Source organism: Sesamum indicum, linkage group LG9 (assembly GCF_000512975.1).
Source record: "Sesamum indicum cultivar Zhongzhi No. 13 linkage group LG9, S_indicum_v1.0, whole genome shotgun sequence".
NCBI lineage: Eukaryota > Viridiplantae > Streptophyta > Magnoliopsida > Lamiales > Pedaliaceae > Sesamum > Sesamum indicum.
In genome coordinates this window covers 1,993,166-2,012,496 of record NC_026153.1, presented here as the reverse complement: position 1 = coordinate 2,012,496, position 19,331 = coordinate 1,993,166, and the positions used below count along the sequence as shown (strand labels likewise).

Below are 19,331 nucleotides of genomic sequence, written 5' to 3'. Positions count from 1 at the left end.
GAATTTCAAATTCCTCGAGAATAAAGTCATTTAAACCTTCAAACCATTCTCTCTAATTTAATTCCATTCATCTAAATATGAGCTAATTGGTTCCAATCTCGGAATGATTTTTTTGTTTCAAATTTTATTTCATCATATACTTCATTCAGCATACACAGGTTGCATATATAAAGATCATATTTTGTATGTTATTTAAGAATAAAATTTATACATATAGCATTTATATATTGAAATAGAATCTACTTATTAATTTCTGCAATTTATTTATAATATTATAAGTACTGATTTCTTTTCAAATTCTTTGATTTCAATTTTTTTCATAATCGTGGTTAATTAGTATTCATAATAATTTTTTAATTTTAAAAATAATAAAAAAATATGTTTATTTCAGTAAAATTCATTTAAATTTCACTAGCATTAAAACTTAAGCTTTTTTGTGCATAAATGATTTATTCTAGCAACAAAAAGCCAAAGGGAAAAAGAAAGGAAAGGAAGAGGTTATAATGATTCGGATACGGTGGTGCCAAACACGGTGTCCAAGAGCAAGGGTTGGAGGTTCGAGATGAGCAGGTTTTTCCCGAAAATGAATGGATGGAAATATGGCATGTAGGTGAGAACTGAGAGTTATGTGTGGGTTTCTGAGACTGAGTCTGAAGGGGTTGTTTGTGTTGCCGTACGGTTTAACTGAGCAGCTTTTTATGGGTAATTGATAATATGGCGACTTCAGCTAAGCAAAAGATCTTTAGCAGAGCAGACCCAAATACCATAACCAAACCCAAACCCCCCACTGTGCAATCCCCAAGGCCAGCCCTGTCACCCACAGGTGACGCAATCATCACCAGATTACAGCCTGTCCTTTTCACATCTCTAGCCCTGCCCACCTAATTCTTCCCTCCTCTTCATACTTTAATCACATCAACTTATTCATCAAAACCACTCTGAACAAAAACACATAATTCTATGTCTTCCACGACAATCAGTCTTCCTTAAAATTTATTATAATTATATAAATTAAAAAAATATAAAAAAGTATTATTTATAATTAATATCCATTTAAAGAAATTTTTTTATCGTATACTGTTACGAAAAGTATTTATTAAATAATCGTTGATTTTAAATAATTTTTAAACAATGATGATGTAGTTATAACTATAGTAAATTTAAAAAAAAATATGTTGTAAGTCATCATAAATATAATACTAATGATAAAATATTAAATAATAATTACAAATTATCACTAAATATATACTGAATTATAATTATTTTAATTTTATCAAATATATATAACTACCGGTGATGAAAATTCTATAAAGAAATTGTTACTAAAAATATTTTATTTTTACTAACTTTTTTTAGTGTGCACTGTTTTAATTTCGTTACTAATTCTTGTTAAGATGTCTTTTAAGAAAATTTAGTCATTATCAAAGTCATGAACGTCGTATTCTTATGAGTGGCCTCTGTGAATATAATCCAGGAATAAGGATGGAGGAAAATCCAATTCGATATTGCAAGTGCAAGTCGACATTCTTGATATGAAAGTGAAAGCCGACTCTAAGCAAGATCCAAGTTTAAGTCCAATTCTAATTTGAATATAAAAGTAAAGTTCAATCGTCGAATCAGTTCTATTTTATGTTTTTGTGAAAAAACAAAGATCATTTGATGTTTGGTTGTTGATCTTCTATATATTATTATAGTGATGTTAAAAGTTTAATTATAAAAGGACCTGCATTAATTATTTAATAAAATATTTTAAAATTAGATGCTGAGTTGAAAAATTAGAAATATATGTGTTTGGCAATTAATTTCACAAAATTCAGAGTAGCTTGCTGGAGATGAGCTGAGATCAGACGACTCAGCTTTTCCCTAGAATTTCATCATCTTTGATGGAATTAGTAGTGATGTGAATGAGGTGGGTTTGGTACGAGTCTGATCGGACTCGAATCCACTCCCGCAAACAGGGATTTGTGTTTTGACTCTTAAGTTTTAATATTTTTTTTTTAATTATAAATAATTGTATTGTATTTTAATTAACAACTATTAATTAGAGAATAATTTAAATTAATCATTTAATTGGACTTAAATATATTTGTGATTCAACTAATATTTTATTTTTTAATAAGTAATATCAATTTATATTTAAATACATTAACATAATTTTCATTCTAAAATGAATTGTATAATACAAAGTATACATTCATCTAAATTATTAATTTTCTGATCAAGTATTATTATGTCACGGTCTACAACGAAGTGTATAATACAAAGAATACATTCAATTAATATTTTTTTTAATAAATGTCAGTTTAGATTTAAATATCTTAACATAATCTTCAATCTAAATAGAATTGTATAAAACAATTATATTCTTATCTAAATTATAGAGTTGGATATATGCAAAATATATTTAAGAATTTACATATAATACTATATATTTTTTTTATTAATAATGGACTATATATTAATAATAAATAATAATAAAATATATAAAATTCGGGGTGGGGCTGGGCCGAGACAAAACCCGTACCCGACCCCAAATCCGATCGAGTCCCGACTAAACCACCCCAAATCCACCCTGTCCCGCCAAAATCTATCCCAAATCCATTTCAAACGGGACGAGTCCAAGTACCTAAGCCAATCGTCATATTTAGAAATTACTGTCAATTTAACGAAGCGAAAGGTGAAAGAAATAAATTGCAAGCACTCATCGCTCTCGCTCAAATTAAAGAGGGTGTTTGTAAAAGAAATTGATTTTGCGGTGGAATTATTATATATATATATATATATATATATAAGGTAAGTAAAAAAATTGAAAGTATTTGAAAAAAATAAAATTCAAATATTTTGAAAAATAATTATAAGTTTTTTAATTTTATTAGTAAATTGCAGGAATTGATAAGAGTTTGTTTATAACTTTAAATTTAAATTAATCCATTCAAGTAGTTGAAATTAGAAATTGTAAATAAAAATAATATATTTTTAATAATAATCTAATAAATATTTATTTTAAATGGTCGCAAATCCCTCGTCACTGGTTACATTACATACATTTCACTCAAGCGCTATATATTTAAATCTCTTTTAAATGTCAAAGAATATAAATATTTTATGTATGTGTATTATGACCTGATAATATATGATCAACTGAAATTTGGGCTTACGTGTTAGTGTGCTAGTGGAATTACAATTATCAACATCGAGGAATATTTCAAGATAATCTGAATTAAACATTATAAAGTAATATTATACAATTTTTATTTTATTCAGGCTCAATAAAGATGTATCAACTACAACTAGACCAATAAAAGTCTTATCAATATTATTTCTTATTTTTTGTTGTTAGAAGTCGACAAGGGGGTACCAGTTTTCTGTCGCTGCTGCACCTGTGGACAACAATCATATCATCCAACCCCCCTCCAAAAAAAAATTGCAATTTTATTAGTAATTTAAAAATAATATTTTTTACTTTGTATGATTTAATTTTATATTTAGTAACTTTAATCTTTTTAATATTAAAAAATTTACATGTGACTTTCACATAATCTGATTAAAATTATTTTAGTCATGTAAATTAATTCATACAAGACTAAAATTCCAACTTTTATAAGTTAGAAGACTAAAAATGCTAACGCCTTCTAAATTGTAAGAGTATAAAATACCGACTCCCCTTAATTGGGTTATGTGCAAGTTACATATAATTTTTCGATTAATTTGTACTAAACTTATAGTACTAAAATTGCATTCCCCCTCCTTTTTCCTTTACCCAGCCCAAAGGAAAATGATGTTTTTGTATCTTTTTTTCTAATTAAATTATCACGGCATGTGGTCAAGCGGAGGGTTAGAGGGTCTATTTTATACTAAATTATTTTAATTAATTCACTACAAAAATTAAATAAAAACTCAACATAATTGACTTATTATTAGATGGATATTAAAATTAAATGGCTACAATTTACCAAAAAAAAATATGAATGTTTTTTAAATGCTCTACGGATTCATAGTAGTAGTACGGTAAAAATGTGAAGTATAATTTTTTTCCTTCTTAAAAGAAAGTGAATTGTGGTATATTAAAAAAAACACATATTTCAAAAACTTTGATAATTAAATATATATTGAATAAAATGCGTATGTTACTGCATATTAAATTCAGTTTCAATATTTTTATATTTATGAGTAATCGAGTTATTATAGTTCAATTTATGACAACTATAACAATTGATATATTAACTATTAGCATTAAATATTTATAATTAATCAATAATTATAATTAAAGTAAATCAATAAATAGTGTTAAACTATAGAGCCCCCATTATCATGAGATTTTGAATCAATCAATAACCTTATACATATGGGATTTCAATTTCGTGAACTAATTTACTTTCATTAACAATTTGGCTCCAGTTTCTAAAAATTGGTGAAAATGAATATCTATCTTTAAGCTGAAAATGTGACATTATTATATATACTTAAATACATAATTTATTTAAAATTTTATTAACTGCCATAATATTTGATGTGGGGCAGCATCATTGCAATCATAAAAAAATAACATAAATGTCCCCGGACTTTTGCTTGATATAAAATTGACCAAAGATTGGTGCAAGTCACATCAACCTAATAATACTTCACATTTAATTGAATAATTTAACAATAATATTTTTCTACACACCAAGAACAATTTTATTAAATACTTGAATGTTTTTACTATCCCACTAATTTAAGTACAGAGAAATTATAATTGGAGATTTCTCAGTATTATTTGGCTCTCCAAATCTATATTATACATACTTTATTGATGTCTTCAATTTATTGATATGTTAAATTTTAGTTTTTTTATTAAATAATTATTTTTAACTTTCACACGCATGATGATTTTTCACAATTATTGTTTTATTTTTATTTTATCTTTTATATTTTTTAAATTTATAAAATAAATAAATAATATATTTTATAAAAATTATGGACATATATAAAATGTGATGACGCTTACTAATTTATATAAATATTTTGGAGTGTTTTTTATTTTGTTCCCAAAAGCAATATTAATTTCAGAAGAGTTGGTCTTGGCAAAAAGGAAAATAACATAAAAAGGAAAGGAGAAAAGATGATTGATGGGAAAGAAACAACTGTGGACGGGGATGGATGACGACTGCACATGTGATGACGTCACTCTTTTTCACGTGGGAACAAAACCCTACACATTGTGCCCTAACCTCCCAACACACCCCCCACCCCCACAATTCACTTTTCTTTTGTGCCCATCTCCTTTAGAAACAAGGGTTAAAATTAAGTGTTACCAATTATTCTTTTAAATAATGTTATACTTTTTAGATAATATTTAAAATTTAAAATCTCACTAAAAATCTAAAAAGATATGAAATTTCTTGTTTTAAAAGATAGAAAATTTCAGTAATTCCAACTTTTTGTTATCAATATTCACATACATATGAAAAATAAATCTAATTTTAATATATTAACCATGAAAATTAATTACGACTTGAATTTTACTAACATTTTCTATATATCTTAAAGAGTAGCGGTTTTCCTTACGTGGCATTCGGGATGGCCCAATTGAAACGAAGACACGTCTTAATCATATTGGGCCCATGATTACAAGTCCAAAAGTTTATTTATTAAATGAATTCATGTGTGGATTATATTGAATATGGTTTGCAACTTTTGAAAATCCGGTTGGCGATGATTAGTATTAGTATTATATATTTTAATATAATTAATTTAATTGTTCAGAGTTCACTGTTTTATATGAGTTTATTGTAACATTTCCTAAATTTATGAGGCCAAATTCGTAAATTAGACATACTAACTCAACTGGTTAAAAGTCCAACTAACTTATCAACATGATGAATAAAAGCTCACAAGTAAGACGGATAAAATCCATCAACAGAGAAGAAATGCCACATACTGACTTGCTACTTGACTGAACTAGCAGGCCCAAAAAATAAGTCAATTGTCAGCCGGACATGTTATTATACTGCGGGAGGACACTTCATATAGCTTGTCCACACATTTGTACACATCACCCTATAATATTTCTAGGTGGTTTCAACCAAATCGGTGGCTGATGAGCTGGAAAGTCTATGAATAACCATTTTTTGAATTTTTAGGCAAAATTGACAGGGTTTAGTCCAACTCACGTGTCTCAATCAATATTTATCCAAATTTCAAACGGTTTGTTTTGAATGATAGCTAATTCAAATAACTTTCTAACGACGTACGACAACAATTAACCTCATATCAAGCTCTGTACAATCCTATAAATAAAAGTACAATCATTCGGTAACATAATTCTTATTCTCAATCCTTCACTTTTTAGCTTTATATTCTCTCGATCTTTTGAGTTATTTTACACATAATTTGCAATCCATACGAATATTCATCACCCTTAATCATATTTTACCATTATTCTCATTCTATTTCAAGTTTTTTCTTTTATCTTTTTTTTCAATTCATTATTAACTTAAGTATCGAAGTGCTAATATCTACTTTGCAAAACTAGTTCTATGATAATTCTAAAATTTTCTTAAAAATCATTCAATTCTTGTGGTATGACAAAATTTTTGATACGCATCATATTATAATATTATTTTATTTGATAGAATTAATGTATTTATTAATTTGTCAGTATCGATATAATATATAAATATCGTTTCTATAAAAAAGTAAATAGATCATGCACATCTTTTCTTCTAACAATTAAAAAGAAACAAAAAAAGAAAGAAGAAAAGGAAAAAGGAAAGGAGAGATGATGGAGAGAAAGAAAGGCAAGACTGAGCATGGGCATGCAGTGCGACGTCGTTTGTTTGCCACGCCGGACCATGAAAACCCTACCAATGGTGCCCTAACCTCCCGACACCTCCTCAAAGTTTGTGCCCATCTATTTCTTTTTGAGTAAATTGTATTTTGTTATCTAAGTTATGTGAATCTTTTCTTTGTTGTTGACATGAAAAAAAATTTTAAATTCTAAAATATAAAATAAATAATAATTCAAATGACAAAATATAATTAATTCTTTCTTTTTTCGTGTCTTTTACTATGTTTTTTCACTTGGATTTTTTCTATAATCACACTACCTACCATCATTAATTATTTGATCACATTAAATACACACATAGTACTGAGAAAATATATGTTGTCTTGGTGTAGACTGTAGAATAATTACTTTGGTGTACATTATATTATTAACATTGAGTCATTGAGAGGTGTAGAGTAATTATTTTGGTGTACCTTTTTATATCATAAAAAATAAAATCACAAGAAGATTAGTACCTTTTTATATCATTTTTTCACTTTAATTTTTATTATTATTTTTGTTTTCTTTTCTCCCCATTATAATTTACATTGTAACTCTTTAGCCCATACATTTATTTAATTTCATTGGTAAAAAAATAAAATAATAATTATGATAAAAACTTACATCTAGTATCATTAATTAGTTTTGTATAATTATATAAGTGTTAACTGAATTTTTATACAAGTGTCCATTTCCTCTTTGAGCAGTTTTCTATGGGCTACTTTTTTATGGGCCATGTTCATCACGGCCCATTAGAGCTTTGGACCTACTCCTATTTAACCATGACATATAAGGAGTTCAAAGTATAATTGTGAAATGGGTCAAGAAATTAACTTAAAATATTATTAATATATTAAAATAAAATATAATAATGTCACAAATTATTACTTATCAGGAAAAAAATTATATTCTATTTATATTAATATAGATAATTGTTAAATGACATAAAGTGTATTTTTCACAAACAATTAATAAGTATTGTTTATTGAATCACATGTAATGTGAGTATATATAAATTAATTAATTAGAATTAATAAAATACTTTTAATTGATTTAAAATTTATATAAATTAAATAATCAATAAAATTAAATAAAAAAAGAAATAGTGGGGGCGTACAAAAATTGGAAATCCTAATTCAATTCGGCGCGCCCAGCATAAGCCCCCATTTCCGCCCCCCTACCCGAAACCTAGCACCGCCCTTACTCCAACCCCAGCCCCGTCGAAACTCTCTGCCCCACATTTTCACCGCCGACTGCCCCCCCGCTGCCGCTGTAGTCCATTCCGTCTTCGCAACAGGTATTCAGTGCACTACTGTTTCTTCTCACTTACCGCTCAGTCCGTTGTTATGAGTTTTGTTTTGTCTTCTTGTGAACTTGAACGTGCTTTTGTTTGTGTGGAAAATGCGGTTAGCTCATGAATTTGTTTACTTGGGAAGCAATAATGACTTGTTAAACCGAATGGTGGGCAGAATTGGATTTTGTTGTGGAACTAAAAGAAGTTTCCGGGTTCGATGTTCAGTGATTAATTGAATTTTAGAAGAGTTTGTGTCGTTATTTCTTGATGGAGCTGTGTTTATGGGGTCTGGGGTGTCTGGTGTTGTATTATGTAAATTATCCAGAGGGAAGAGATTACTTGTTGCAGGTGCTGGTCCTTCTGTTGAGCTACATCTAAATTGATTATTGTCATACATATGAATATTTCTCCTTCACGGACTTGGGTCTTTATTGGCACTGAAATGTAAAATTGATTGACCTCAGCTCCTTCAGTTAGATGCTTTATACCATTGGTCTAAGTCACAAAGATTGCCTAAGTTGTATATATATTGTACTATCTTAGGCCATTGAAACTCCATCAGAACTGCATAGCACGACAGATTTGCTAGTATCACCCCCAGGGTTAGTAAAACTCATCTGACTGTGTAGCCTCATTGCAGTGCAAGTGTGTGACTGAATGTTGATCCATATTATCAGCACTGAAATTTACCTCAAAGTTCTAATTTCTATTCAGCCTTCACTCTCCAGTCCTAGTCCCTGTTACGAGCCACATAAGTTCTTTTCACCATCACAAGCACCTCCACAGGCAGTCCTCCACCAACCTTATTAATAGGCAGCCATTGTATGATCACAAGCTAGACACGACTTGCCTCTAGCAATCATCCCTGTGTAGGTGCAATGTATCGGCTGTGTCCCAGGCAATACTAGCAGCCTGCTGCCGCCCCCATTGATGTGTAGCAAAACACGACACTGTACTGCTGCCTGGTAGCTACCTAGCTTTCTGGCAGTAGCAATAAATTTATCATGAGGCATCATTATTAAGGAGATTTTCGGATATTTGTAATATTGTTGCAGAGCTGAGCGGGGATTAGTCAGTTATAGTAATTCATGGGATATCTGCAAAGACATGAAGATCCTGTTTCTGAAGAAGAGTTTTCTTTTAATTTTGTTACACTCACTCGGGCATCCACTCACACACGCCCACGGCCCAACGGGTCTCGAATCCAGCATCTCAGCTTTGAAATGTTAGGTTCTCAATCATTGGGGTGTCCTGAAGGGGATAGATTTTTGCAAAAGAGTTGCTACTATAGCTTTAACTTTCTATATTTGGTTCAAGAAAAAAAATACCCCTATAGATATGACGCTGTTACCTTCTATGCCAGTGGAGAAATTCTGAAGCATGGTATTGAGTTTGGATGTATGAAAGAATATGCCCTTCCATAAAATTAGTTAAATGAGGAGCTAATTTTGTTTCTGATTTGGCTAATCCCAAGGAGTAATATGTTTAAATGGGTTTTTGGGATCAATTCTCATGATCAGAGATAGTAGTCAGGTTTAAACTCTATCTAGAGTTTGTTCTTCTTGTTGCTAAGCCTGACTTTGTTTTTGGCTTGATACCTTAGGTTATATTGTTTGCTGAAAAATTGCTGATAATAGAAATTGAATTCTGCAGGCTTAAAGAACTATGGATGATAGTTTGTATGATGAGTTTGGCAACTACATTGGACCTGAGATTGAATCCGATCAAGAGAGTGACAGGGAGGAGGAAGATGAGGAACTCCCTGAAAGGGCTGAGGATGAGCAGCCTGTGTCTGATGATGAACATGGGCCTGGAAAACCAAATGGGTGGCTAACCACTACTGAGGATGTTGATATGGATGGCCAAATTGTCCTAGCGGAGGATAAAAAATACTACCCAACCGCAGAAGAGGTTTACGGTGAAGAAGTCGAAACTTTAGTTATGGATGAAGACGAGCAGCCACTTGAACAACCTATTATTAAGCCTGTAAAAAATCTTAAGTTCGAGTTGGGGGTTAAGGATTCATCAACGTATGTGTCAACACAGTTCCTTTTGGGTCTTATGTCAAACCCTGCGTTGGTCAGGAATGTTGCTTTGGTTGGCCACTTGCACCATGGGAAGACGACGTTCATGGACATGTTGGTTGAACAGACTCATCATATCTCAACCTTTGATCAAAACAGCGAGAAACATATGAGGTACACGGATACGAGGATAGATGAGCAGGAGAGAAGAATATCCATTAAGGCAGTTCCCATGTCACTTGTTCTTGAGGATAGCAATTCAAAATCATACCTTTGCAACATCATGGATACGCCTGGTCATGTTAACTTTTCTGATGAGATGACTGCTGCCCTCAGACTCGCTGATGGTGCGGTGTTGATTGTAGATGCTGCAGAAGGAGTGATGGTAAGTTTTTCTTATTTGTAGTAGACAAGTTTTCAACTTGAAATGTTGGATTGTTTTGAGTAGGTTTCAATGTCCTGAGAGAGCAATTAAAGATAATGAGATATCTAGTAAGTTGTATAATTTTCGTTTAGTTTAGTCCTGTCTAGGTTGTCCAGTCAAAATCTGTTTCTCACAATTCTTATGTCATTATTGCTTATGCGGGCCTTTATCTGGAATATCGAGTTTCACTGCATGTGTCATGTGACATGACTTTTGGATTTTGCTTATATGACATGGTGACTGCAACATAACCTACTGTCTTGAGATAATAGTTTTTTTTAAGTCCCGAACTGTGTACCACCAAAATTATATTTTTTTTCTTACGGCCTCCTCTCTACAGGTGATGATGAACTGCAAGGATGAGATCTTATTATTACTTGCTAGATTATCTTTTCTAATAACTTTGGACTTCATTTGCAACTTATTGCTTGTGTTAAATGTGTGAGTTATTTATGTCTAGTAACATAGTTATAAATACTGATATCCCTCTTAAATTTCTTGCATGCATGATTCATTAGCTATTGCAGCCCCCAGTGGCACAAGCATTTGCTGTCTGATGTGCATGTTTTAAATGCCACTGAATTTAACACTTCGGTCAGCATCTGTATGTATTTAATTTCTGCTTCGTTAACAGGTAAACACGGAGAGGGCAATACGCCATGCTATCCAGGAGCGGATACCCATAGTAGTTGTGATAAATAAGGTGATTGTCTCAATGTAATCAGTTTCTTCTATGTTTATACTTGAAGGTTTCTTAATGTGTGATTAGGTTTCTTGTTTAAGATGCACATATCTTATTTTTAACTATGTAATCAGGTCGACAGATTGATAACTGAGCTGAAGTTGCCTCCAAAGGATGCCTACCATAAGCTTAGGCACACAATTGAGGTCATCAACAACCACATAACTGCTGCATCTTCAACTGCTGGTAATGTTCAAGTTGTTGACCCTGCTGTTGGAAATGTTTGTTTTGCAAGTGCCAGTGCAGGATGGTCATTCACCTTGCAGTCGTTTGCTAAGCTATATGTTAAGCTCCATGGTATTCCGTTTGATGCTAATAAGTTTGCTTCTCGCCTTTGGGGTGATTATTACTTCGATCCTGATACCAGAAGTTTCAAGAAGAAACAACCTGCTAGTGGTGCGGAACGGTCCTTTGTCCAATTTGTGCTAGAACCCCTTTATAAAATATATAGCCAAGTGATTGGAGAACATAAGAAGAGTGTGGAGGCTACACTTGCTGAACTTGGTGTGACCTTGAGTAATGCGGCTTATCGATTGAATGTTAGGCCTCTGTTAAGATTGGCATGCAGCTCAGTTTTTGGTAGTGCCACCGGCTTTACAGATATGTTGGTTCAACACATTCCATCTGCTAAAGATGCTGCACCTCGAAAAGTTGAGCACATTTACACTGGGCCAAAGGATTCCACAATCTACCAAGCCATGGAGGATTGTGATGCATCAGGTCCTCTAATGGTTAACGTAACAAAACTGTATCCTAAATCTGATTGCAGTGTTTTTGATGCCTTCGGTAGGGTCTACAGTGGGGAAATTATGACGGGGCAGACTGTGCGTGTGTTGGGAGAAGGCTATTCTCCAGATGATGAAGAGGACATGACAGTGAAAGAAGTGACAAAATTATGGGTCTATCAAGCTCGTTATAGGATTCCTATTAGCAAGGCCCCTCCTGGTTCTTGGGTTCTTATTGAAGGTGTGGATGCTTCTATTATGAAGACTGCCACACTCTGCAACTTGGAATATGATGATGATGTGTACATATTCAGGCCCCTTCAGTTCAACACGCTTCCTGTGGTGAAAACTGCTACTGAGCCTTTGAATCCCAGTGAGTTGCCAAAAATGGTGGAGGGCCTTAGGAAGATCAGCAAGAGCTATCCACTAGCAATTACGAAGGTCGAAGAATCTGGGGAACATACTATTTTAGGTACTGGAGAATTATACCTGGATTCTATAATGAAGGACCTCAGAGAGCTTTATTCGGAAGTAGAAGTCAAGGTGCTTGCTGTCATCATTTTTCTTACTTATTCTTTTCATTAGCCTGATACTTCTACTTCATTAGAAGTTTGGTCTTCTGCTAAATGGTATTGGTTTTTCTTCTGCTTTTTCCTCTCAATGTCGACTAGGTGGCAGATCCTGTTGTCTCATTCTGTGAAACAGTTGTGGAATCCTCTTCGATGAAATGTTTTGCTGAAACTCCAAACAAGAAAAATAAAATTACCATGGTAGGCAAGCAATTGTATTAAATAAGATAAGAATTTAGAAATGGTGCTTAGTTATTACATCTCAATTTCTAGATTGCGGAGCCACTGGAAAGAGGACTTGCTGAGGACATTGAGAATGGTGTTGTAAGCATTGACTGGCCACGGAAGAAGCTTGGTGACTTCTTCCAGACAAAGTATGATTGGGATCTGCTTGCTGCTCGGTCTATTTGGGCATTTGGTCCTGACAAGCAGGTCAGTTGACTGCAAACTTCATGTTTTCCAGTCTATCACCTGTGCTGGATAATTGCTTCTAGTTACTTTGGTTTCCCTCTGTCCTTTAAAGTACTTGATTCAGTTGATTCTGTTCTATGTATGACCTTTATCTATATTATCAGGGGCCTAATATCTTATTAGATGATACACTGTCGAGTGAGGTCGATAAGAGTTTGCTTAATGCAGTCAAAGATTCTATTGTTCAAGGGTAAGTTAATATTAAGATTCTGCTTTTCTCATGATTATTCTCTGCCTTCTCTGTTGTAATAATACACTCTGGACAGTTTTCAATGGGGGGCTCGAGAAGGCCCCCTCTGTGACGAGCCTATCAGAAATGTGAAATTCAAAATAGTTGATGCCAAAATTGCCCCTGAGCCATTGAATCGTGGAACTGGTCAGATTATTCCAACTGCTCGACGAGTCGCCTATTCAGCTTTCCTTATGGCCACTCCTAGGCTGATGGAACCTGTATACTATGTGGAGGTAAATGTTCTCTCTGATCGTAATATTTAGTCTTGTAGTGAACAGTTACCCTTAGATTTATTGGCTAATGAACATTATTTGGTTAGCTAGTTTTTGTTGCTTGTATGATGGCATGCCAATCTTCTAGGTCTAGAGTTAATAGGTGTTCATGTGGGGTCGTGTGCGTGTGAGAGAGGAAGAGGTTCTTGATCTTTGGATCAGCTAAAGATGAGGCCTACTTCTGCAGTCTGAACCACACTATTAAGAAATATAACTGGAGAAAGTATTAGTGCCTTGCCTTGCAGCACAAATTCTCCTTAACTGAGATTTTGTGGATATTGTTATCAGATACAAACTCCAATTGATTGTGTTTCCGCAATATATACGGTATTATCACGTCGACGTGGTCATGTCACTGCAGATGTTCCACAACCAGGAACCCCAGCCTACATTGTTAAGGTTTGTGACTTGAGTTTCTCTCTTGAATGAGTCACTTTTTCCATTCTAATTGTGTGAATTAGTGGGATCATTGTCTATTAATAACATCCTCTCCTTTCTACACTTGCTAGGCATTTCTGCCCGTGATAGAGTCATTTGGTTTTGAAACAGACCTGAGGTATCATACTCAGGGGCAGGCATTTTGCTTATCAGTATTTGATCACTGGGCTATCGTCCCCGGAGATCCACTTGATAAAAGTATAGTTTTACGCCCATTAGAGCCAGCTCCGATCCAGCATTTGGCCCGTGAATTTATGGTGAAGACGAGGCGTCGTAAGGTATAATACCGCTTTACTTTGTTGTTCCTCATCTCAGTTCTGGATGCTTCACTTGGTGATTCAAAAAGCATTTGACTGTCTATAGCAACTAATGCACCATGTAAGAGTCCAGATGATTCTTTTATTTTCTGCATTTGAGCTGCTGCCTTTCGCTAGACAGCTTATTTAAGGGTTGGCATGTTGGCCTGACAATGGATTAACCCTCATTTTATGTTTCAGTGCTACTGTCGTACTTGGAAATTAAACCTGTTTGCTTGCCTGGTCTCTCTATTTGTCCCCACTAATATCAAATTGTACTTTTTTTCTTTTTGTTATACATTTCCATCTCCCATAGTGGATTTCTGCGAAGGGATAATCAATGCCTGTTTGCTTGTCCTACTCCATTTTTCCCCAATGTTCTTCATACAACATCTTTTGTTTGTACATTTCCTTGTGTAATGGGTTTGTGGGAAGAAAAACTTGTGGTTCTTAGCTGGAGGCAAGCAGTTCTCATGGGAAAAAAAAGAAAAGCATATAAAAATGCATTGGTTGTTTTGAAGATCATTAACTGTAGCTTTGGCATTTGTTTCTGTCAGGGAATGTCGGAAGATGTAAGCATTAATAAATTCTTCGATGAGGCGATGGTTGTTGAACTAGCTCAGCAGGCTGCCGATCTTCATCAACAGATGATGTGAAAAAGCTGATTCATGCAATTCCCAATTGGTGAGGACGTTTTCGGATCTTCAGGAACAGGTAGACCTGTAACATGCACCCTTCAAATTGTTGTTTGAGAACTTGTTATGGCTCAGAGGAGGTAAATGTTCCTAGAGAGGGCGGACTAAAACCATGATGCGCTGTGACATAAGAAGCAGGTTAATTTCTATTGTAACTTGAAGTTTCTGTCAAAGTTATACTCAACAAGCCTCGTTCATGCAGCTACAGTTAAATGAGAGTCCGAAGCTTTGGTGTATGTATAATGGTAAATTCTATTTTGCATGTGTTATACGTCCCCACTTACCAACATATAGCTGAATCTTTGTCTCATAGTTTTCTGTTTTTCTTTTTCATGTAGAGTGAAAAACAAACACTACGTTGGGAGTGTTGATGTGGGATGATTGTGATTCTGCATTTGGTATTATATGGCAAATATAGACTTCTCGAATGGTTGTCGATGAGGCTGGTGCTTTGGCCAGTGGGCTATGAAAGATTGTTCTATGAAGTGTCTTCTGTTAGGCACGTGCAGTTAAGCCGAAAAGTGATTCTAAGTGTTTTTCAAGTATTGAGTTGGTCTAAAATATGAGTACTCATTAAAGAAAGATATGATATGAATTCAACTTGGGTGATAAAATATACTAGATTTTGTCATTTAACTGGTGCTTTCTTTTTGTAAAGTAGAATTATGTTTCTATTAGTTGTAAACTAATTGAAGATTAGTCAAATTAGCATAATTGAATGGAGGAGGTCTTTTACTCAATTTTTAAATTGAATTAGAAAACTGACCTGAAATGCTATCAGTTTCTACTGGAGCTTCAGGGGGGAACAGCCATAACAAAAAATAGCATGCAGCAACACAGCTTGCACAGGTGTATGCATACTAACACCTACTTTGTTGACCGAATCCAACAAATAAAAATCATAGTTATACTGCCACCAATCTGTACTGATTGAACAGATGGGATCAAACCTAGAGATTTTAATTAAAATTAATCAAACGCTAAAATTTGAAAAGAAGTATCATAATATTTACATATGGTTGACCTGGTAAAATAAATATATACTAAGGGTTCAGTTACAATAAAGTCCGGTCAGAATGGAGCTGATGACATCGACGTCGAGTGTTAATTCGGGGTAATGATTTGAATAAGGCGGGGTTTGAGATTGACTGATGAATCGCGCAAGTGGGACAAACTCATGGATGGGGCTTTGTCATAGTAAAAGCAAATTAAACCTGAAGAGCTTTAGGGGGGTCTGACTTTGGGGTGCAATAGGAGTAGGACTAGTGAATTAAAACTTCAGACCTTGACCTGAATGGTCTAAGCAATGCAGGCAGTTGAAATTGTATTTTTTTTTTAAGTAAAAGTGAAACTATTATTAACTGAGATATATCGATTATAATTATAATTATACTTGTAGATATAAAAACTATTACAATAATTATATCTTGTTCAACAAGACCTACTATTACAGTAGATAATAACTCATATTATGCATTAGATAAACATTCCATGCATGTGATGAGATTTGAACCTATAACCTCTAAGATCATGAGGCCTCAAATTCACCAACTATATAAACCTCATAGTTAAGTGGTAATCACACTGGCACATAATGAAAATCAGTCTAGTCAAACCCCCAAACCCGACTTAGAACCAATTGTTGTGATTTGCTTAATATTTTATTGAATTAAGCTCCATGCATGCTATATCTTATAAGAGTTGAACTACGAATCTTATCTTTATAAAGTTATGGTATAAAAATTAATCCAACAAATGCAAATAAAATGTCAAGAAGGTATTGAGTTTGAGTTTTATCGACATTGATTGATGTGGTGCCGTGTTTGGAGAAATGAAAAATACCAAAATGCTCTCTCTCGTGTATCAAATCAAGATTCAGATTGATATATTTTAGTCCATCCAAATTTTACTACTTAACTTGAATCATAAAATAATCGTAAAGTTTATATAATGTTCAGTTTTAGATGTTGATGTAACTGATCCAAAATGACAATAGTAGCTGCAAATACTTGAGCTATTAGGATGTGCTCCTTGGCAGAACAATTGAATTTGAGTTGGCACAAGTTTTGTTTGGTTGTAAGAAAAATATCTAGTACCTAACAATAATTCCTTAAACACATCTCACTAGTTTTAAGCCAAAACAAAAAATAGCAGGTTAGTTATAATCATTACATTGTTTTTTATCTAACGCTTTAACGCATCACTTCAACTAAAATCATTACAGCTTTATGTGTCACATATAAAAAGATCTCATCTTAGCTACACCTATTTCATCTCATGTTTACTTATGAAACGCCGAGTAAACACAGTATATACCAATTACATTGAATTAATAGGTTAGCAATTGTCTTTCTTTATGAAAATTAGTACCCAAAAAGAAAAAAAGAAAGAAAGAAGTTGGGCCAAAATTATTTATCCATTAATAAAAAAATAGGGATACTCCCCAAGAAAAAGAAAAAATGGAGTTTAAGCTACCTAGGAGCCAATGAGACTGAAATTTCCGTTGGAAACTTAACCCTTTCCGCCCAAATTTTGGATGCCAAGTAAAGCTTCGATATTTTACCCGCCACCCATTTCATGTCGGGTCGCTTATCCGGGTCCTCCTGCACGCATTGCAACGCCACCCGTGTTAACTTCTCCGCCGCGTCCACCGGGAACGAATCCCTCAACCGCTTGTCTGTCCACCTCCTCAGCCTCCCTTCCACGCCCTCTTCCCCACCGCCTTCCACCGCCTCCCTCGCCGTTTCGATAACCGAAATTAACCGGTAATTCCCACTGCTCCGATCAAACTTGTACGTCACAGGCTCCTTTCCGGTCATCAGCTCAAGAATCACAACCCCGAAGGCGTACACATCCGACTTCTGCGTCGCCACTCCCGTCGCCTTGAACTCAGGCGACATGTACCCTCTAACTCCCTCAAACTGCCTCTCCGCTGCAGCCGCCGTCGCCTGCGGCCCATCCTCCCGCGTCTCGCCACAGAGCTCCGCCGCGCCGAAATGGCAGATCTTGGCGTTGAACGATGGCTCCGTCACGATTATGCCACTGCTCTTCACGTGCTTGTGGACCATATCAATGCTCAGACCCGCCGTATTGTGAATGTAATCGAGCCCGTGCGCGACATCGGTCGCAATTTGCATACGCGACATCCAAGTGGACAGCACCGTAAAATCTGGGTTCATTTTGTTCCTCAGACACAGCCCCAAGTCCGATCCTTGTACGAATTCGTATACGAGGTAAATATGCTCGCCGGAGATGGAAACTCCGAGGAGTTTGACTATGCTCGTGAAGTGACTCTTGCTGATCACGGTGAGTTTCTGCAGGACGTCTGACCTCGTCATCGATTTCCGGAGCTTCCGCTGGAAAACGAGGGCGTCTTTGCCGCTGACGACGCAGCGCCACGACTGGGAGGAGGAGGAGGTGGAGGAGTGGCGCTTGCCGAGGAAATTGTTGGTGGCGGCGCGGATTTCAGAGAAATCGTAGATTTGGGCGCTTTCGGGGAGAGTATCGCGGAGGCTGGACAAAGAAGCATGGCTGGAGACGGAGGGGGGGGGGTACGAGGAGGTGGAGGCGGCGGTGTATGAGGAGGAGGTGCCGCGGAAGGGATCAGAGAGGGGGGTTTTGGGGGTTTTCGAGGATGAGGACGAGGGTTTCTCTCCTTGCGATTTGGATGAAGAATTTCTAGGAGTTCTTGAAGGATCACTCATGGCTGGTCTGGGGACTGAATTCGGGTTCCGCACGGGTTCCGATGCTCTGACCGCCATTTTCGATCTACACATAACAGAACAAGATTGTCGAAATGGCGACAGATATCTGGGAATTCGAGGTCGAGGAATCAAAATCTGGGAGGATTGGAGTCATAGGAAAAAAAATCGATGAGAAATTCAAAAGAAACGATTCAATGAAATAGGTTTTCGTCAACAATAATGAAAATAATATTCCGCAGAAAGCATGAGAAGATTTGGTATGATTTGAATTAGAAAAAATAATTGATGGGCTGCGAATTTGGTACGCAGCAACAAAACTGAGGCTGTTGGTCCTGCTTCCAGGAAATATATATATATATATACATATATACACACACAGACACATAAAATAGATTGGAATAATGGAAATTTGTTACTGAATTATTAGGTTTACTTCACCAGCATTCGATCAATCGTATTAAAAAAATAATCCCAAGTTTTCTCAACTATTTTGCAAGCTGATTTTAGAGATTGTATTTGTAGTTATTTAAAGCGATATCGAATAAACCAAACATAGCAATTGCATTGTAAACTATGCAATGAATGAAAAATTATTTAAATTGTATACTAATTTGTATAATATAATTAATTTAATCTA

The 19,331-nt window shown here is 34.7% G+C and overlaps 2 protein-coding genes across 2 annotated transcripts; one reads left to right on the top strand and one right to left on the bottom strand.

Annotated features, from left to right (window-relative positions):
* LOC105170276 (110 kDa U5 small nuclear ribonucleoprotein component CLO) lies at positions 7,949-15,391 on the top strand. Its single transcript, XM_011090959.2, has 11 exons — positions 7,949-8,105; positions 9,756-10,511; positions 11,185-11,253; positions 11,367-12,560; positions 12,689-12,787; positions 12,860-13,018; positions 13,162-13,247; positions 13,324-13,522; positions 13,850-13,960; positions 14,071-14,277; positions 14,853-15,391. Exons 2-11 carry the CDS (start codon positions 9,768-9,770, stop codon positions 14,949-14,951), a joined length of 2,967 nt encoding a protein of 988 aa, XP_011089261.1. The 5' UTR covers positions 7,949-8,105; positions 9,756-9,767; the 3' UTR covers positions 14,952-15,391.
* Positions 17,291-19,048, bottom strand: LOC105170818 (lysM domain receptor-like kinase 3). Its single transcript, XM_011091739.2, has one exon. The coding sequence runs from the start codon at positions 18,764-18,766 to the stop codon at positions 17,462-17,464; it is 1,305 nt and encodes a 434-aa protein (XP_011090041.2). The 5' UTR covers positions 18,767-19,048; the 3' UTR covers positions 17,291-17,461.

Bases quoted from the DNA above. Each gene is read 5' to 3' on its own strand.
- LOC105170276 (XM_011090959.2), top strand. From the start codon at position 9,768: ATGGATGATAGTTTGTATGATGAGTTTGGCAACTACATTGGACCTGAG. The intron at 11,254-11,366 runs GTGATTGTCTCA...CTATGTAATCAG, and splicing joins TAGTAGTTGTGATAAATAAG to GTCGACAGATTGATAACTGA. The intron at 12,561-12,688 runs GTGCTTGCTGTC...AATGTCGACTAG, and splicing joins ATTCGGAAGTAGAAGTCAAG to GTGGCAGATCCTGTTGTCTC.
- LOC105170818 (XM_011091739.2), bottom strand. From the start codon at position 18,766: ATGTGTAGATCGAAAATGGCGGTCAGAGCATCGGAACCCGTGCGGAAC.